The 22,452-nt window shown below is 43.0% G+C and overlaps 1 protein-coding gene across 1 annotated transcript in view; it reads left to right on the forward strand.

Moving 5' to 3' along the window:
- The window catches only part of AOC3 (amine oxidase copper containing 3), an 89,035-nt gene extending 75,704 nt beyond the window's left edge, over positions 1-13,331 (forward strand). Inside the window, exon 4 of the mRNA XM_063458918.1 lies at positions 12,201-13,331. Coding sequence (XP_063314988.1) covers positions 12,201-12,485 — 285 coding nt within the window. The 3' untranslated portion in view covers positions 12,486-13,331. The remainder of the gene's footprint in view (positions 1-12,200) is intronic.
- The last annotated feature ends 9,121 nt before the right edge of the window (positions 13,332-22,452 follow it).

Genomic DNA, 22,452 nt, shown 5'->3' on the forward strand with positions numbered 1-22,452 from the left:
TCCGGTAAAGGCTTTTCATTTGCTTTCTGGTCCTGGCTCTGCACTGAATTGCCTTTCTTGCCTATTGTGACTTATTTTTGACTTTGCTTTGTCTTTTCTCTGCATACCGAGCCCATTCAGCCCAAACCGTTTCAAATGGTAACCTAGTCTCACACTAGGATTAATCTATTATCCTCCAGTCAAAGTTGTTTCAAGTGTCCCTGAAAATGCCAGTTTGTTGTTGCCATTTTGTGTGTCTTATCTGTTGCAATATTTGCACAGATTTTTAATATACTGAGGGCCGCCATCAGAAATTCTGGGGCCCCTGACAAAGCAGAAGGTCTGGGCCCCCCTCTCCCTCCCTCCCTGGCCCGCCCATGCCCTACCTAGTCCGCTGACAATGATGCAGGACTGAATGTGGTGTGTATAGTGGAAGTGAATTAGAATGTGTGTAATGGATGTAGTGTTTGTGTGTATTAGATACTGTTTGTGCAGTGAATGCAGAGTGTGTGTTTGTGTAGCGGATGCAGTGTGTATAGTGAACGCAGAGTGTGTTTGAGTAGTGGATGTAGTGTGTGTACAGTGATGTAGTGTTTGTTTGTGTAGTGGATGTAGTGTTTGCATGTACTAGATGAAATGTGTTAGTGGATGCAGTGTCTGTAGTGGATGTAGTGTGTGTATTAGACACAGTGTCTGTGTATAGTGAATGCAAAGTGTTTCAATTTGTGGTGGATGTAGTGTGTGTACTGTGAATACAGGATGTTTGTGTAGTGGATGCTGTGTGTACAGTTAATGCAGAGTGTATGTTAGTGTAGTGAATGCAGAGTGTGTGTCAGTATAGTGAATCCAGAGTGTGTGCATAGTTTAGTGAATGCAGAGTGTGTGTTAGTGTGTAATGAATGCATGGTGTGTTAGTGTGTAGTGAATGCAGAGTGTGTCAGTGTAATGAATGTAGTGTGTGTGTTAGTGCAGTGAATGCAGAGTGTGTGTAAATGTGTAGTGAATGCAGAGTGTGTGTTGATGTGTAGCGAATGCAGAGAGTGTGTTAGTGTGTAGCGGATGCAGAGTGTGTGTTAGTGTAATGTGTAGTGAATACAGAGAGTGTGTTAGTGTGTAGCGGATGCAGAGTGTGTGTTAGTGTAGTGAATGCAGAGTGTGTTAATGGGTAGCGAATGCAGAGTGTATGTCAGTGTAGTGGATGCAGTGAGTGTGTTAGTGTGTAGTGTATGCAGAGTGTATGTTGTATTAGTGTATGCAGTGTGTGTATTGTATTAGTGTATGCAGTGTGTGTTAGTGTATGCAGTGTGTGTGTTGTATTAGTGTATGCAGAGTGCGTGTTATATTAGTGTGTGCAGAGTGCGTGTTGTATTAGTGTATGCAGAGTGTGTGTTGTATTAGTGTATGCAGTGTGTGTGTTGTATTAGTTTATGCAGAGTGTGTGTTGTATTAGTTTATGCAGTGTGTGTGTTGTGTTAGTTTATACAGTGTGTGTGTTGTGTTAGTGTATGCAGAGTGTGTGTTGTATTAGTGTATGCAGAGTGTGTGTTGTATTAGTGTATACAGTGTGTATTTAGTGTATGCAGTGTGTGTGTTGCATTAGTGTATGCAGAGTGTGTGTTGTATTACTGTATGCAGTGTGTGTTGTGTTAGTGTATGCAGTGTGTGTGTTGTATTAGTGTATGCAGTGTGTGTTGTGTTAGTGTATGCAGTGTGTGTGTTGTTACATAGTTACATAGCTGAAAAGAGACTTGCGTCCATCAAGTTCAGCCTTCCTCATATATGCTTTTGCTGTTGATCCAAAAGAAGGCAAAAAACCCAGTCTGAAGCGCTTCCAATTTTGCAACAAACTAGGAAAAAATTCCTTCTTGACCCCAAAATAGCAGTCAGATGTCTCTTTGGACCAAGCAGCTATTACCCCACTAATTAGAAATTATATCCCTGTATGTTATGTTTTTGCAAGTATTTATCCAATTGCAGTTTAAACATCTGTAATGACTTTGACAAAACCACCTCTTCAGGCAAAGAATTCCATATCCTTATCCTTGTATTAGTGTATGCAGTGTGTGTTGTGCTAGTGTATGCAGTGTGTGTGTTGTGATAGTGTATGCAGTGTGTGTGTTGTATTAATGTATGCAGTGTGTGTTGTGTTAGTGAATGCAGTGTGTGTGTTGTGATAGTGTATGCAGTGTGTGTGTTGTATTAATGTATGCAGTGTGTGTTGTATTAGTGTATGCAGTGTGTGTTGTGTTAGTGTATGCAGTGTGTGTTGTATTAGTGTATGCAGTGTGTGTGTGTGTAAATGTGTAAATGTGCAAACTGGGGGGGGCATTTTCCCATTCATTTTTTTAATTTTATATTAAATTAAATTAAATGTTTCTCCCCCCTCCCTGCTTACCTGTATCCAGGAAGGGGGGGGATTCCATGATCCCTGGTGGTCCGGTGGCATGGGGGCCCCCTGCTCCCTGTTACCGCAGAGGGGGCCCAGCACACTGCTTCTACTCCTCTCTTCCAATAACTCTTGCGAGACCTGCGGAGCGTTGCCATGGTAACCGGGTCTTGCGAGAGTTATTAGAAGAAAGAAGAGAAGAGTAGAGGCAGTGTGCTGGGCCCCCTCTGCGGTAACAGGGAGCCGGGGGCCCGCAGCTGCACACATAGATTGCGATATTCGCTATCTATGTGTGCAGAGAGGGAAAGTGGGGCCCAGGACTGCCAGAGCAGTCCGGGCCCTCCAGGACCGCCGGGCCCCTGACAACCATCATTGCTCGGTAAAATCACTCCGTTCACCATACGAATGAAAATACTGAACAATCAGACCACCCCAGGGAGAAGTGTGCTCCTCGTTGACCCCTTAATTCATTGTAACCACAGGCTAATTGGCAATTGACTAAATACTTGTGTGGGTTTTCTGGGTGGCCGCTGTTCTTGCATACGAACGCTCAGTGGTGTTTGGTCATCGAGTGTGTGGAACCCAAATCGGACACTCGATTATCCGAACACCGCTGAGACCTCCAGAGCTCCGTAACTACCGAACAGAACAGCCAGCCAGCCCATCATTCGGTTGAATGAATCTTCTGAATAAGGAGTTTCATACGAACCCCAGCTCAGCCCTGGATGGCAATGATTTTCATGCTTTTTATCTCCTGAACAAAGACCGACCGCAAGGCCAAAACACATGGAAGTGTTTTCGGCTACTGCCTCGTGTGCGGTCGGTCAAATAACTACTTCCACCTAACTCCCGAACCCCTGGTCCGATCTGGGTGATTTTTCAATATGTTGCTCACCCAGATCAAGGCTACCAGGGGATATAGAACATATAATTGTATCTAGCATATTTGGGGTACATCTGAAAACCGGGTAAAACTATATACTGTATAAGTGGATTATGTGTCATACTGAGGGGAGGAGATGTGTGGGAGGTAACTGGTAAGTAATTGCTCACTGTGAGTGAATGCTTAAAAGAAGGATGTGTGGAATAAAAGTTCAGTTCTGCTCCTGATGCTGTGTGTCATCCAGTCATTGGGAAAGGTGATGGGATATTCTTGAATTACTCTATTTACTGTGGATACTATTCTCTTGGATTTTAATACTTGTTCCTGAGCCTCACTTGGATTACCAGCGGAAATAGTCTGTGAGAGGCCAGCTCTACACTACAATACTTTTTGCCTGATGTTGCTGCATTAAAATTTACTTTCATACCCTTTATCGTTCTGAGAGCTGGAAGAGTGGACAAGGAGGTTGCAAGCAGCAGAGAAGCATCTGTATTACCTTTATGTCTACAGGGAGTGCAGAATTATTAGGCAAGTTGTATTTTTGAGGATTAATTTTATTATTGAACAACAACCATGTTCTCAATGAACCCAAAAAACTCATTAATATCAAAGCTGAATATTTTTGGAAGTAGTTTTTAGTTTGTTTTTAGTTATAGCTATTGTAGGGGGATATCTGTGTGTGCAGGTGACTATTACTGTGCATAATTATTAGGCAACTTAACAAAAAACAAATATATACCCATTTCAATTATTTATTTTTACCAGTGAAACCAATATAACATCTCAACATTCACAAATATACATTTCTGACATTCAAAAACATAACAAAAACAAATCAGTGACCAATATAGCCACCTTTCTTTGCAAGGACACTCAAAAGCCTGCCATCCATGGATTCTGTCAGTGTTTTGATCTGTTCACCATCAACATTACGTGCAACAGCAACCACAGCCTCCCAGACACTGCAACAACAGCACGTGCAACAGCAACCACAGCCTCCCAGAGGTGTACTGTTTTCCCTCCTTGTAAATCTCACATTTGATGATGGACCACAGGTTCTCAATGGGGTTCAGATCAGGTGAACAAGGAGGCCATGTCATTAGATTTTCTTCTTTTATACCCTTTCTTGCCAGCCACGCTGTGGAGTACTTGGACGCGTGTGATGGAGCATTGTCCTGCATGAAAATCATGTGTTTCTTGAAGGATGCAGACTTCTTCCTGTACCACTGCTTGAAGAAGGTGTCTTCCAGAAACTGTCAGTAGGACTGGGAGTTGAGCTTGACTCCATCCTTAACCCGAAAAGGCCCCACAAGCTCATCTTTGATGATACCAGCCCAAACCAGTACTCCACCTCCACCTTGCTGGCGTCTGAGTCGGACTGGAGCTCTCTGCCCTTTACCAATCCATCCATCTGGCCCATCAAGACTCACTCTCATTTCATCAGTCCATAAAACCTTAGAAAAATCAGTCTTGAGATATTTCTTGGCCCAGTCTTGACGTTTCAGCTTGTGTGTCTTGTTCAGTGGTGGTCGTCTTTCAGCCTTTCTTACCTTGGTCATGTCTCTGAGTATTGCACACCTTGTGCTTTTGGGCACTCCAGTGATGTTGCAGCTCTGAAATATGGCCAAACTGGTGGCAAGTGGCATCTTGGCAGCTGCACGCTTGACTTTTCTCAGTTCATGGGCAGTTATTTTGCGCCTTGGTTTCTCCACACGCTTCTTGCGACCCTGTTGACTATTTTGAATGAAACGCTTGATTGTTCGATGATCACGCTTCAGAAGCTTTGCAATTTTAAGAGTGCTGCATCCCTCTGCAAGATATCTCACTATTTTTGACTTTTCTGAGCCTGTCAAGTCCTTCTTTTGACCCATTTTGCCAAAGGAAAGGAAGTTGCCTAATAATTATGCGCACCTGATATAGGGTGTTGATGTCATTAGACCACACCCCTTCTCATTACAGAGATGCACATCACCTAATATGCTTAATTGGTAGTAGGCTTTCGAGCCTATACAGCTTGGAGTAAGACAACATGCATAAAGAGGATGATGTGGTCAAAATACTCATTTGCCTAATAATTCTGCACTCCCTGTATGTAGCCAGAGCCTGCTATATTAGGCTCTGGAAAGTGTGAGCTACTAAATGTCACGCATTAACATTTATATGTGTTTTTACAGTATTATTCTTTATATTTCTTTATAGTATTATTCTTTATATTTTAGTTTTTTTATGTGAACTACCTCTTTTGAATTATGGACAAAAGTATTGTTTATTATAATCACGGTTTATGTGTGGTTGTGAGTGCGTCCCCTATTTTGATTTTTTTTTTACTGGAAAACTACAGCTTTGTAGTGTAGATCGTTTTATTGTTATAGTTTTTTTCTTTACCAGTTAATAAAATTTAGTGGCTGTTTCCTAACTATCAATTATCATTTGTTTCTTTTTTGCTGCCTCTTGATTGGACCGGAGATCCAGCCCACATGATTGGGCAGAAGTCTTGACATGCGCACAGTCGTTATTCGCCATGTGCAATACCCAACTCCAAAATCACTTTAATTTCTGTTGGAAATATAAAGTCCACAGCTTTTTTTCATTATTATCATAAAATTAACAAGTGAGGGTCATTGTCCAATTTTAATGCTATTTAAAACAATCTCCCTCCATTCATAAATACCCCTGGCAATGACCCTATATCAATATAACAATATATAACCATATAAATAACATATAACATGAAACACGGCCTAGCAAAGAGGCCCCATGTCCAAATGTTTAAACTGTAGGGGTGTACCGAGACACCCCAACACCCCCAGGTTCGGAGACACCGATGAGCTCGAACCTACCAACCACTCCTGCCTAATCCAGCCTAAACCTTGCCATGACCACTTCATACTCCCCCTACCTCCCATTTACCCTAGCCCTTCCCTGCCACAGCACATGACTTGACTCCACCACACAAAAACATTGTAATACCTTCCTGAATGCCCAAGTTAAGCAGGTCACAACCCACTTCCAATAAATGGACCCCATCTCTCCTAAAATACCCGGGCAGCATACCCTCCAGTTCCCTATGCCGCAACGCCACACCACCTACCCTCCTAATAAAAAACAATATAATTTTTTCACCTTTCCCCGACATCAAGCTACCACAGCCGGGTCCCTGGCGTGGCGCCAATTGAATCGCGACACCATCTCTGACCATACCCCCAGCCAGCCCGGAACCAGCTCCTGCAGACACAACGTCCAGGGCGGCACTCCATGCCACCCTGTGAAAAAAATCTCCCCACTGATGGTTTGCCAACCGAATCCCCGAAAACCAAACCACATCAATGACACCAGCTCCAGAGGAAAGCCCAGCTGCACTCAGTTGAAAGGTTCGAATAACTCATCAAAGAGCTAAATAAGAACAACATAGGCTTCAAGCCAACATGTGTAATTGATTCAGAACACTTGGTATTTCTAGATTTAAATATTAAAATCCTGGTAAAATAGAAACAGAACTCTTCAGAAAAAGCGCAGCTACCAATAGTCTGCTAAACTGGACCAGCCACCACCCTGTCAAACTTAAATCAGGGATACCATTTGGACAGTATCTGAGAGCCAGACGAAACTGCTCAAATGATGAGACCTTTTACTTTCAACTAGAAGCCATTAAAATAAGAAGCATGTTTAAACAAAAGGGATATCCCAACAAAACCGTAAAAAGAGCTTACCAACGAGCATTGGCAGTAAACAGAAGTGAAAGCCTGAGAACCACCAGACCTAAGGTAGAAACAAAGACAATTCGCTGCGTGGGGACATTTGACCAGTACTGGGACTCAGTGTGAAAAATTATGTCCCACAATTGGCCTATTCTACAACACGACACGAACCTGAATGATAACATCCACAGGTCCACAGCCACACAGAACCCAAAAAAGTACAAACTACTTGGCTACAGGGCCGGTGCAAGGATTTCTGCCGCCCTAGGCAAAGATCCACTTTGCTGCCCCTTCATATCATTCACTCACTGACAGACACACACACGCTCACTCAGTTACACACACACACAAACACAGAAACTCACCGACAGAAATACACTCACTCACTGACAGACATACACTTACTCAATGACAGACACACACATTCACTGACAGACATATACTCACTCACTGACATACACACACGCACTCACTGACAGACATACACTCACTCACTGACAGACACACACATACACACTCACTGACAGACACACACATACACACTCACTGACAGACATACACTCACTTATTGACAGACACACACATTCACTGACAGACATATACTCACTCGCTGACATACACACACACACACTCACTGACAGACATACACTCACTCACTGACAGACACACACACACTCACTGACAGACCTACACTCACTCACTGACAGACACACACACACACACTCACTGACAGACATACACTCACTTATAGACAGACATACATACACTCACTCACTGACATACATACACTCACCTACTGACAGACATTCAAACACTCACCTACCTGGGGTCCAGTGTGGGGCAGCTCGTCACTTCCAGGTGGGAATGACGTCATATTCCGGTTCCCGGCATCACAGAGGGCGTGCGAGGGAGGAGTGAGAGGCTGCAAGAAGAGCTTCCCTCGCCACCTGCATTCTCCTCCATGCACCGGCATTTAATGGTAGAGCAGGCACCTGTCATCAAGGAGACTCATAAGAAATTCTCTGGCGCCGGGAAGCCCTGTGACAGGGCTTCCCTGGGCACCCCCACCTTCGGGCGCCTGGAGGAGCGGGCCAGCGCTAAGTGGGCGGCTCTAGAGCCGCTCGCCCAGCGCTGCAGCCCAAGACAGGGGGAACCCACCAGGAAATATCGCGGATGGCGCCCCAGCAGATCGGCGCCCTAGGCCAATGCCTAGTTCGCCCAACGCTGGCGCCGGCCCTGCTTGGCTAACACATACCACTGTAATATACCGGTGTGGACATTGCAAAGCTTGCCAATACATTAAACTCACCAAAACCGTTGTAAGCTCTAAAACTAAAAAAGAATATAAGATCAAGGAGTTTATTAACTGCAGCTCCACACAAATTACATATTTAATAACATGCAGTTGTGGGATTTCATACGTAGGTAAAACCTACAAACAATAGAAGACTCAGGATCCTACAACACATCTGCTCTATCACAAACCCTAATCTATCTACTCCAGTCTCTAACCACGTTACAAACTATCACCAAGGTGACCCCACACACCTGACCTTTCAAGCCTTAGAAAAACTAACCATTAATACTGGAAAAGGTAATTTTTTACAAAATAATACTTGTGAAAGAATCCAGCTGATTTTACCATCTCAAAACACTCACACCAGACGGTCTTAATGAAGAATTCCACTTCACCCCATTCATACATAAATAAAAATATGGGAAAGGTTCTGAGAGCAATTACCCTTACAATGATTTACACATCTCTTAATGAAGTTCTTTGCCTATTTACATAGCTGCTGCAAAGACAAATAGCAGCAATAATGCCACACATTGCTATAATAATAACAACATCTAACCTTTGAACTAGATTTTCGATTGCAAATACTGATGTAATTAACGTATTTAACACTATCTTTCCATATCTCTCCCACAGGTTTCCTATTTGGGACCATCTCATATTTGAAATTAGTTCCATTTTCCATGAACCTTTAGTTGCTTTAAATGTTTACAATAGCAACTAATATTGGATAGTTAAATCACTCGTGTGGGATCAGTAGGCTGAATGTTCTCTCTCTAGTTTGACAAATATAGTTACTATCAGTAGTAATTATATCAGACCATTATTTTAGCGATATGCTTGAAAGACTAAAATGTATTCCTACCACTGGCTACTTATTATACTTTCATGTTGCTAACAAGTCACATAATCGTTTGATTGATAATCTAAGCTGCTATCTAAAAATAGTAAAAAAAAATATACAGTAACAAATCTATGTATCTCCAATGTTTCTGTTTTTTTTTTTTTTTACTTCATTATGAATATTACCCTCCATGGAGAAATCTTTTACTTGCAACAGCATTAAAACATAATGATTCTCCAATATAAATAATTCTAGGTTTCATTAAAGCAATTTCACAAATGTCATTATTATTATTATATAAGCTCATTAAGCTTTAATTAAATAAGTTCCAGATTTACCTCATGTATTCTTCATATTCATTCAGTTGGCTTAAATGTTCACATGAGGGTAGTCAGTAGTATATTCTCTCTAGTTTGATATCATTACTACAAGAAGGAATCATGTGAAATCATAATTCTAGCAATATGCCTGAGAGATGAATTGTACTTTTACTACGGGTTACTATTACTTCTTCACGTTGCTAATACGTTTCGAATACCTATGATTGACAAATTCAAGCTGCTATACAAAAAAAAGGATACGGTAGAAAATATATGTATTTGAAAACACATTATACATATTAACACCCTCCACGGAGAAATCTTAACCCAATATTTACCTTATAACAGTAACAAGCAACAAAAATACAAAGATTCTTCAATTTAAACTATTTTAGGTCTCTGCCGATCATAAGCCTATCAAAGTAATTTCACACATGTAATTATTACTATATAAGCTCTAAAACTTCATCCACATACATTTCAAATTAACTCATAAAAGTTTACATATGTCCTGCAACACGTTGGAAGGGGTTAATCTGCCCCAATCAAAGGATTCCACTCCCAGAGAAGGAATTCTATTACGTCATCACATACATATTTTAAACTTACCAATCAGTAATTTACACACTGAACCAATGAGAGGGCATCTCCTCTTATTTCAATTCAGTGCTCGGTATCGGCCGGTTCCCTTCTGACAAGCCAGGTCTGGCGAAAGGCGCTCGTCAAGGGGTCCATGTAGTGCTACTCTCAATTACTTTAAACTAGCACACAGACTTGCCACCGCGCATATGTTCTTATTATTTATTTATTCACTAAATACTTAGTGATTGTACTATATCCTCGTAGGGATTAGGTCTTTATTTCCTAGTGGGACTAGCAGTAGTTGCCCTCGAATGCACAGGAGGTAAGGTATTCAGCATAGGGAAGTTATTGGTGGGAGATTTCCTTTAGTACCGCTCTTATTAGGGTAGAAGTGTCACCTGTTATCCAGTGAGCTCTATTAGCTATTACAGCAGAGTAATAGTGCATATTGACAGCCACAAAGCTATCAAGCTCAATCACTATTTATTTTATACAGGGGCACCGCTCCCCTATACTAGATTTTGGAATTATTAACAAGGATTTATTATGATTAGCCTTGGCAAGTCTTTTCATTTTCTATCATCATGAAAATCAACATGATTTGAGCTGGTAGCATTCTGCTCTAAAACATTACTCCGACCTTCATTTAGTTATTGGCATTACAAGTTCTCCTATTCTCCCCCCCCCCCCCCCCCAATATCTTTACTGTTAAACCACCTTACCGCCACATTAGATGGATGCAGGATAATGCCTATATTGGGTTTACTCCACAGCTGACTATGACCCCATTACAGGGTATGTTGTTATTAAATCCTTACTAGTCCATAACAAAGGACTTTCTATTGCTACTATTTCTATTTATCAAGAGAGGCAGACTATTTTATACTAGTTATATTTTGAGATTCAACCTTAGTAGCTATAGTGACATTTATGTTAATGTTACTGGTTTAATTTCATAATACATATCACTTTGTTCACCTTTTGTACACAAGCACTTATATATATTCTCCCTTTTTAACATATTTATATTTAATAAAATGTATTTATTTATCTTTTTTCTTTTATTATTAATTATATTCTAGCTCCTTGACTGGTAGACATTCTGCAGCTATTTGGTACTTGCATTACAGTACATCTTATCTATCCCAGTCCCTCCCGGTACACATTCTTTGTTCATTAGACTCCCACCTCCCGATTTGTTTAATCAGCTCCTCCCCCAGACCAAAACAAGTGGGCCCCCAAACTGCATCAGGCCCAAACCCAACCGCCATAAACTCAAACGGAAAACTCTAAAAACTGGAAAAACGCTGAATTATCAGCATGAACCAAAAAGCAACCCGCGCCCCCAGGGAGGATTCCCTGAAAGCTGGCCTCATAAAAAAATGTGCAGACCCCCGACCTCAGCAAAGATAACAGTACCACTGAACAACCCCGTCCAAAGACATCAGTCTTGGAGCAACCCAAGCAGATTTCGACCTTATTCGACCCGACGATAACGTCCGCATACTGAATCCCGCTTGTTCCCGCCCGATTAGCACTCACCAATTCCCTAATCCTGAAAGCCCTGAAAAATGCCCAAACAAAGGCTACTGAAAATAACACCGCCTCATACGGTGATGAACATACCATCGGCAGTACCCATACCAACTTCTAATGGCAAAGGAAACCGGCCTCCTTGTGTCTACCCACTTCCTCCCTTTTCGGAAACCCTGTAATGCCTGCTGAGCCAAAAAAATATTGGTAACATCCTCCCAACCATTTAATTTAAACAAAAACGCCAAGGCTAACATATGCCGGTCTTTCACTGACGGTGACGTGCAAGCAAGCGACATAAGAACCACACGTGTAATTGCACATTGTAATTGCAAGTGAAACTAGAGAAGTACTAGATTAATAAAGTAAGATGAAGCATGCAAGACGAATACATATTATATGTTAGATGTCATTGTGATTTTCTACATTTTTTTTATCTTTTATATTATTGAGTATTTCTGATTGACTTAGAGGAGAATTAATGAAAACTAGCAACCAGAAGTTGCATAAAAAAGAGTAATTGTACTTTAATGACAAATTTCTAGCACTTAATTGGTGTTATATGAGACCTCTGCCAAATGCCAATGTTCAATAAATGTAACATGCAATCTGGAAGTTTCTCAGTAACATGGAGAACCCAGTGTTTTACACATTCTTTCTCTCTCTGTCTGTCTGCAGGATTTGGTAGCCTGGATAACAGCTGGATTCCTTCATATTCCACATTCAGAAGATCTCCCTAATACAGCCACTCCTGGAAATGGTGTGGGGTTCTTTCTAAGGCCTTACAACTACTTTGATTCGGATCCTTCAACCTATTCTTCAGACAGTGTTTACTTCCGTAGTGAGGATGACTACACCTCATGTGAGGTCAATCAAGCTGCTTGCTTGTCTAAGACAGCCTCTTGCACTCCTAACATACCTCCTTTCACTTATGAAGGTTTTCGCTATGTAGTAAATTTGTAGTAAACATATAGATAAATGCATGTTGTCTGTGGAAGCGTTTCATACATTAACATTCCTGATGTTTTAGAAGGCTTGCTGAGTTCAAATCAGTTTCATGGGCATTAGCATGCCAAAGACTCTTTCCAAGCATCCTTTATTAATATCCTATTGGTATGTAACCATTACAGCATAATACGCAAGTTATATACAACTACAATGGCAATTATTAGACTTGTGCATGGTGAAAAACAATTATTCTAATACTGAAAAAAAAAAAAAAATTTAGAATGGCAAAATTTAGTCCATGACATGGTTTGGCTTGGCAGAATTTCAACAGGAAAACTGGTGCCTATCACTGAGCTGCCATGTAAAAATGGCTACAATATTGCCTGATCAAATGGCTATACAATATCAGGTATTTTTGCAATGTCAATTCTGAGTTGCCATTATTAGTTTATTATATATCGACATTAAAAAAGATATAGGCAGTGAGAGAAATTTTAATAATTTCATTTTTGCTATCTTGTATTGTATTGTGTATCTTATAATGAGGAATAAGAGTCATTTTTAGTTGAACAGGAAAAGTCATTGGGCAGTTTTCTACTTATCCAGTCTGTAGCATCAGTTTCTATCAACTGCATCAACTGCATGGAGGTAGCAGGCACCAATTAGGCAGGGCAAACTCACTACAATGAAAGACATTTAAAAACGGTGGAGGGGCAGCAGAAGTAATTTAATCCCCCCCCCCCCCCTTTTTTTTATAAGGTGAGTGAGCAAACCTGTACCAAAACCGTCATTATTGAGGGTCAAAGCTTTTGTCATATAACCAAATGGAATAATACCAGACGCTAGCTGCCCCATTAACAATAATTGTCAAAAATGAGTAAACACCAGTGGAGTGGTTGGAATATAGATTGGATTTCTCTCTGCAATTCCAAAATTCTTTCCAGCATGTCTAAAGTAGAGTTCCACCATGTGCTGAAATGGCAAGAAAGGAAAGAAAATCATGCAGGCCAGTAGGAGCTCTCCATAAATCTGGGTAAGCCATGGGTGATTTTGTAAGGTTGCCACTTTGTTATGGCCATGTAAGAAAATTTGACAAAATGTTCAAGAGTGGGCTGGTGGGCACAACCCTGGGCTGATGAGGAGTTCAACTGTCCCTATCCATACAGCCTCTATAGACAACTGGCACTAACTTCAACATCACCCCTGCTCTGCTTTAGGTTGGTAATACTCAAAGAGGTACTGGTGCTGCTGTTGCTCCCCTCTTTAAGATACCTGGCTTTTGTAGGGGTTTCATCCTGCTTTTTGTTTGTGTTGCAAAACAGGTTGGTGCTTGGTAGATTCACTACTATAACATTATTATGTTTTACTTTAATGAACACTGCATGGTGTTCGCACACACTACTCTGAACACACTCTAAATTTTTTTTTAAATATTTTTCTTTCTCCAAACACAAAAAGAACTGTCAAACTGTAAATTAATAAATAGAGTTCCAATATGTTTTTATTTTTTTGCTTTTTATCGAACAACACACTCCCCTTTCAAAATAATTTTCTTTCTCATATAAACTTTTAAAAATTGTAAATTGTTAACCTAGTCTCACACTAGGATCAAAAACACAATGGCAATCTAATAACAACTTAAGGTTGTTTTAAATGCAGCTGACTGGTAGCATGTTAAACATTGTCTCACATAATGATCAGTGACACAAGTCCTGTCTCCAGATCAAAGTTATTTTAAAGGGACTCTCCAGTGCCAGGAAAACAATCCGTTTTCCTGGCACTGCAGGTCCCCTCTCCCTTCCACCTCCCATTCCTGGTTGCTGAAGGGGTGAAAACCACTTCAGTCACTTACCAAAGGCAGCGACGATGTCCCTCATCGCTGATTCTTCCTCCGCCGCCGCTCCTCCCCTTCATTACGTCAGCCGATAGAGGAGACTGATCACACCCGCCGGCTGGGGAAACTTAATGTGCACGCACATTAGACCTCTCCATAGGAAAGCATTGAAAATGCTTTTCAGTGCTTTCCTATGGGGATTTTAGCAACGCTGGAAGTCCTCACATAGTGTGAGGACGTCCAGCGATGCTCTAGCACAGAAAACCTGTGCTAGAATCCTGGAAGTGCCCTCTAGTGGCTGTCTAGTAGACAGCCACCAGAGGAGGAGTTAACCCTTTATGAAAACTGCAATAATTACAGTTGCAGGGTTAAGGGTAGTGGGAGTTGGCACCCAGACCACTCCAATGGGCAGAAGTGGTCTGGGTGCCTGGAGTGACCCTTTAAGTTCCTCATATTAGTAGCTTGCTAGGTAAACACAGCAGTAAAGTTTTAGACTAGAATCAATGACCCAGGCTATTTCCTACTCCCAAACAAATACAGCAATGGTAAGACACACAGTACCACTGCTGATCTGTCTCCCTCAATAGCTGCAGTCAAAGTGTAATTTGTTTTAGTGTGCCTCCTTTTTCCTTCTATTGGCCAGTTGTCATTTGTCTTGTGAATAAAATCAACATATAGTGTCTCTCCCCTAAAAATCAATCATCTTTTTCTTTTTTCCTTCATGTTGATTGGATAGGAATTGCAGTCCACATCATTGGGATGATCTTAATTTGGTGGGGGCAAACTAAGATGCCTATTTGCACCCATCAAACAAACAAAACAAAAAAACACAGCCTCTTCTCCATTACATCCTATTCTTTTCCTGGCAACACAAATAAAAACGAGCATGTTAAGGCTTGCACAAGCTGGTTTACCTGACACTGTGACACATGGAGAACTTGAAATTTGTATAATTTTTTTTATTGAAACGATTAGAATACAATTATAATATTTTCCAAATTATCTAGTTATTAGATATAGTAAACATACAGTTCCAAACATCATTAACCCCTTAAGGACCAAACTTCTGGAATAAAAGGGAATCATGACGTGTCACACACGTCATGTGTCCTTAAGGGGTTAAAGGAGAAAATGAAAATTACATTTTTCATTAAAAAAAGGTTCCAACCTAGATATGCAGTATGACATCCAGAAGAGAAAAAAGAAAGAAAAAAAGAGTATTTTATTCAACTCCATTCATACTCTGTCGTAGTATTAAGATGTAAGAGGGAGAGAGAAGAGGAAGGTTCAGATCACAAGTCCCATCAAATAATTACAATTAGTTCTATCTCTATACTGCCTCCATGGAACCTATATCTCCATATGTTTATCAAACTGGTACCTTTCATAGAAAAAGCCTGCCTCGATTCTATGTTGAAAGTCAAATTGTTGTAATATTACCGGCTGTAGTGGTTTACCTTTAATTTTCCAATTACATGCCATGCATATTTTTATGTTTTTATGAGTTTGTTGGAGTTTGATTTGGAGCATATAAATTAATGATTGTGTAAAGTATATAATTATTTTTTGCTATCAGGATTAAATATCACCCTTTGTCATCTTTTTCTACATATATTTGCTCAAATGTCATTCCTTTCAATAAAATTATAAGTACCCATCTTTATTTTGCATATTTCCAAAGTCTAGTTGCTGAATCTTTCCAATAGGTTTCCTGTATTAAAACTATGTCAATTTTATTCTTCTTTAAAATACCATATTCATGGAGACCAGGTTTACAGACATAATGAACAAACAGGTTCCTCCCTTTATTCCCCTTTCCTGTACGGGACCATTCTCAACCACTCATACCTCCATTCCACCATTCATTTCTATCACTAGTCCCACCAGGAACCACTGGTAGGTGGCATTCATACATTCAACAAAAAACAATAACTCTACCTTGGGTGAATTTGTGTTTAGACCTTCAGCCACCACAGGACACAGTAAACCCTCTGACCATTTCATGGAAACGTTTCTTCTGAATCATTAACTAAGGGAGGGGGAGAAAAAATAAAATTAAAAAGGGGTTTATATATGTTTTTTTCGGTGGGCAGAACCACCTATCCACCAGAATGACATGATCTCAAACATAGATTGTGATGACAGATAAGAACCATTCGTCCCATCTAGCCTGCCCAATTTTCTAAATACTTTTTTCGTAAGTCTAGGATAACCTTATGCCTTCCCCTTCTTCCCCCCCCCCCCCCCCCCAAAAACAAAAAACAAAAAAATGGAAAGAAATATTTACAAATAGAAGAGTATAGATTAAGCTCTACATAGAATTGTAAGCAGGCAGCAAACACTGGTAGTAAGGGATACCCTCAGCCACGTACTGATTAATATAAAGCACGATAATACAGGTTGTGCCAAAATAAAAAGTCCAATACATTATCAGATGCTTAGAGTATTCTTTACTTGTAAGTCGTCTATGCTTCTGATTGTGGCAGGTATATGAAAAAGAAAGAAGAAAGATAGACGGCAATAGTGCAGAGTATCTAGTACCAAGTGCAGAACAAACAACAAAGAGGTCTAAGATGTAGCACTCACATTTAGTAGAGCTATAAAACCAGCTCAGAGTATAACAGCGTATAATCCCCACTGATGGATTTGTTGTTCTAGGAGTCAGTCACTAGGCATGTAGGCAGGGCCAGATTAAGAGCCCATTGGGCCTGGTGCTGACAATTATGATGGGTCTAATTACAGAATCTTATCGACCAAAACCACTAAAACCGTCATACCTCCCAAGCGTCATGTATCTGATGAAGATGGTGTTGGAGGGAAATTCAAAGGATGCAGCTATAAGAAAACACATACTCTATGCTAATCTCTCTCTAATTTATGCTTTCATCTTTCAAGTAAATCCATACTACCTAACAGCAGTGTCCAGAGAAGCAGGAATAGGCGGGGTGGTGGGCTACTGATGCGAATCACGTGACCAGAACTGCGAAGAGGGGCGAACATGCCCAAAAAAGGGGGCATGTCTGTCCAAAGAATTGGAAGGCCAGCCTGGCATCAGTGTACCTATGTATCACAGTGTCAGTGTCCCCATGTCGCCCAGTCCCTTAGTCTCCCAGTGTCTCAGTGTCCCCATGTCACAGTGTGTCCCATGTCACTGAGACACTTGGGGACACTGGGAGACATGGGGACACTGAGACATTTGGGGACACTGGGAGAAATGGGGGGACAGAAACATGGGGACACAGACACTGGGATACATGGGGACAATGATACATTTAGGGACACTAGGGACACTGAGAGACATGGGAACACAGACACTGGGAGACATGGGGACACTGAGACACTAGGGAAACTGGCTGGGAGGCATGGGGACACTGAGACACTAGGGACACTGGCTGGGAGACATGTTAACACATGGGTACACTGAGACACTAGGGACACAGAGACATGGGGACACAGACACTAGGAGACTAGGGGACACTGGGAGCCATGGGAACACTGAGACACCAGGGACAATGGCTGGGAGACATGTGAACACTGAGAGACATGGGGTCACAGACATTTGGGGACACTGGGAGCCATGGGTACACTGAGACACTAGGGACACTGAGAGACATGTGGACACAGACACTGGGAGCCATAGGGCCACTGAGACTAGGAACTGGGAGACATGGGGACACTGGGTGACATGGAGACACTGTGTCCCTAGTGTCTCCGTATCCAGTGGTGTATCCTGGTTTTGTGCTGCCCTAGGCAGGACAAAACTCAGGCGCCCCCTTCCCGCCTGCGCCACCCCCACCCAACCCTTCCCCCGCCTTCTAAATACACACACACACATTTGCTGACGGATACGCATAAGCTAGCTAACAGAAATAAACACGCTAATAGACACACACACACTAACAGACACACACACACACTAACAAACACACACACACTAACAGACACACACACACACACTAACAAACACACACACACACTAACACACACACACACACACACTAACAGACACACACACACTAACAGACACACACACACTAACAGACACACACACTAACAGACACATACACACTAACATACACACACACTAACAGACACACACACACACTAACAGACATACATACACACACTAACAGACACACACACACACTAACAGACACACACACACACACACTAACACACACACACACACTAACAGACATACATACACACACACACTCCGGTTCCCAGCCTCACTCTGCGACGCGCGAGGGAGCTGAGCAGACAGCTCAAAGGAAGTGCTCCCTCGCCAGCCACCCGCCCGCCAATGCCGCCCGCCCAGCAGCCCAGCATGTCTGTTAGCCGCAAGGCTAACAAGACATTTGCCTTGGGCATTTGGGGGCGGCTTTTTTTGCCGCCCCCTGGAAAATGCCGCCCAAGGCAAATGCCTTGTTTGTCCAAATCCCAATGTGTCTCTCAATGTCCCTATGTCCCTAGGCAGGACAAAACTCAGGCGCCCCCCTCCCGCCCGCGCCACCCCCACCCATCCCTTCCCCCGCCTTCTAAATATACACACACGCATTCGCTGACAGATACGCATACGCTAGCTAACAGAAACACACACACGCTAACAGACACACACACACACACACACTAACAGACACACACACACTAACAGACACACGCACACACTAACAGACACACACACACTAACAGACACACACACTAACACACACACACACACACACTAACAGACACACACACACACACTAACAGACACACACACACTAACAGACATACATACACACTAACAGACACACACACTAACAGACACACACACACTAACAGACACACACACACTAACAGACATACATACACACACTAACACACACACACACACACACACACACACACACACACCCACTAACACACACACACACTAACAGACATACATACACACAGACACTAACAGACATACATACACACTAGCAGACACACACACTAACAGACACACACACTAACAGACACACAGACTAACACACACACACACACACACACTAACAGACATACACACACACTAACAGACACACACTAACAGACATACACACACTAACAGACACACACTAACAGACAGACACACACACTAACAGACATACACACACACTCACATATTTAACACATATTTGTTTTTTAAATGTAACCCCCCCAGCCTCCTTACCTTTGGAAATGCTGGGGGGGGGGTTCTCTTCCTCCCTGGTGGTCCAGTGGCTGCTGGGTGGGCGGCATTGGCGGGCGGGCGGCTGGCGAGGGAGCACTTCCCCTGAGCTGTCTGCTCAGCTCTCTCGCGCGTCGCAGAGTGAGGCTGGGAACCGGAATATGACTTGTTTGCCTCGCGGCTAATACGCCCCTGTCCGTATCCCAATGTGTCTCTCAATGTCCCTATGTCTCACAGCGTCCCCATGTGTCTCAGCGTCCCCATGTCTCACAGTGTCCCCTAGTGTCTCAGTGTCCCCAGGTCTCCCAGTGTCCCCTAGTGTTTCAGTGTCCCCTAGTGTCTCAGTGTCCCCATGTCTCCCTGCTGCTTTTCCCCTCATCCCTCACTTCTATGAGCTGAAGCCTGTCTCTGCGGGCTGGGAGCTGCTGCTGTCTTAACTGTCTGTGCTTTGTAGCTCCTCCCCCGCGGATCATTGAGTAGAGAGAGGCAGGAGGCTGTAACTTCCTATCCCTGCCTATCTCCACACACATAAACCAGCACCAGCCAGTGACATGTATAACTGGCTGGTGCTGGTTTATACTGAGAAAAATATCTTCATTTTTATTGCCGGTATTACTGCAATGCCAGCACGGCTAGGCAGCCTCAAATACCGGCTGTGCTGGTAAAATACCAGTCAGGTGGCAAACCTAAGAGTAGTTTTTTTTAAATGGGCCTATTCCATGGGCCTGGGCCTAGAGCTGCAGCTCCATCAGCCCCTATGTTAATCCAGCCCTGCATGTAGGTGATATATACAAAGATATAAAAGGCAAAAACTAGTGCTCTCTGTAAAGCTGCACACTAGTAAGCATAAAGGTAAAAGCAATTTGCTCACATTTGCTAAGGTATTAACGCTTGGGTGGTACAATCCCCACCACGGATAGAGTAGCTCCTCCAAAGGGTAGTTCTTCCCAGAATACAGATAGCAGGTAGTCAATGGTGTAATAGATATGCCAGGAACAGTAAAAGATATAAAAAGAACTAAAACAAACAAAAACAACTTTAAAGCATTAAAATATATTAACACTGTGAGACATGGGGACACTTTGACACTAGAGGACACTTGGGGACACTGAGACACTAGGGGGCACTGGGAGACCTGGGGACACTGAGACACTAGGGGCACTGGGAGACCTGAGGACACTGAGACACTGGGAGATCTGGGGACACTGAGGCACTAAGGGAAACTGTGAGACATGGGGAGGGTGAGAGACTTGGGGACACTGGGAGACATAAGGACACTGAGACACTGAGACACTAGGGGAAACTGTGAGACATAGGAACGGTGAGAGAAGTGGGGACATGAGTACCCTGAGAAACTAGGGACACAATGCCCCCATGTCTCCCAGTGGCCCCTAGTATCCTAGTGATATGGGAACACTGGCAGATATGGAGACAGAAACACTGGGGGACACTGGGCGACATGGGGACACTGAGAGACATGGGGATACATGGGGACACTGGGTGACTTTGAGACCTCGGAGACATGGGGTACTCCCAGTGTCCCCATGTCTCCCAACCTGTGCCCCTAGTGACTCAGTGTCCCCATGCCTCCCAGTGTCCCTGTTGTCTCTCAGTATCCCTAGTCTCCCAGAGTCTTAGTGTCCTCATGTCTCCCAGTGTCTCATTATCCACATGTCTCCCAGTGTCTCAGTCTCCCCTAGTATAAAAGAAAAAATCTCAGGCACTCCAGGCACCCAGACCACTTCTGCCCATTGGAGTGGTCTTGGTGCCTACTCCCACTACCCGTAACCCTGCAACTGTAAATATTGCAGTTTTCATAAACTGCAATAATTACATTGCAGGGTTAACTCCTCCTCTGGTGGCTAGAGGGCACTTCCTGGTCTATGGCACAGGTTTTCTGTGCTACAGCGTCACGGGACGTCCTCACACGCTCCTCGCGGGGAGGAGCGTGTGCGGACCCTAAACCACCGCCGAGGGACATCAGGTTAGTCACTGAAGGAGTTTTCGCCCCTTCAGCAACATGGGATGGGGAGATGAGAGGGAGAGGGGACCTGCAGTGCCAGGAAACTGATTTGTTTTCCTGGCACTAGAGTGTCCATTTAAGCAGGTTTATTGGACACCGCAACGTTTCGACCTGTACCCAGGTCTTATCAAGTCTCCAGTGTCCCCTATGTATCATAGTGTCCCCTATGTATCACAGTGTCCCAGTGTCCCTGGTGTCTCTCAGTGTCCATAGTGTCTCAGTGTCCATAGTGTATCAGTGCCCCCTAGTCTCCCAGAGTCCCTTAGTTTCCTTGAGTTCCCAAGTGTCTCAGTGTCCCCTAGTATTAAAAAAATCTCAGGCACTCACTGTGATTAGATTTAAGCAAGTTTATTGGACGCTGCAACATTTCAACCTGTACCCGGGTCTTTATCAAGTCTCCAGTGTCCCCTATGCATCACAGTGTCCCATATGTATCACAATGTCTCAGTGCCCTGTGTCTTCCAGTGTCTCTGGTGTCTCTCAGTGTCCGTAGTGTCTTAGTGTCCTTAGTGTTTCAGTGTCCCCTAGTGTCCCAGTGGTCCCAAGTGTCTCAGTGTCCCCTAGTATAAAAGTAAACAGACACTCACTGTGATAAATTTAAGCAGGTTTATTGGACACTGCAATGTTTCGACCTGTACCCAGGTCTTTATCAAGTCTCCAGTGTCTCCTTTGTATCACAGTGTGTCAGGGCCCCATGTCTCAGTCACCGAGTGTTTCCATGTCTCTCAGTGTCCCCAGGTCTCTCAGTGTCCCCAGGTCTCTCAGTGTCCCTTGGTGTCTGGGGACACTGGAAGACATGGGGACACAGACACTAAGGGACACTGGGAGACATGGGGACACTGGGCGACTTTGAGACATGAGGGGACACTGGGAGTCATGGGGCATTGAGACACTGGAGGCCTGGGAACACAGACACTAGGGGGCACCGAGACAT

This window comes from Pelobates fuscus, chromosome 6 (assembly GCF_036172605.1).
Source record: "Pelobates fuscus isolate aPelFus1 chromosome 6, aPelFus1.pri, whole genome shotgun sequence".
NCBI lineage: Eukaryota > Metazoa > Chordata > Amphibia > Anura > Pelobatidae > Pelobates > Pelobates fuscus.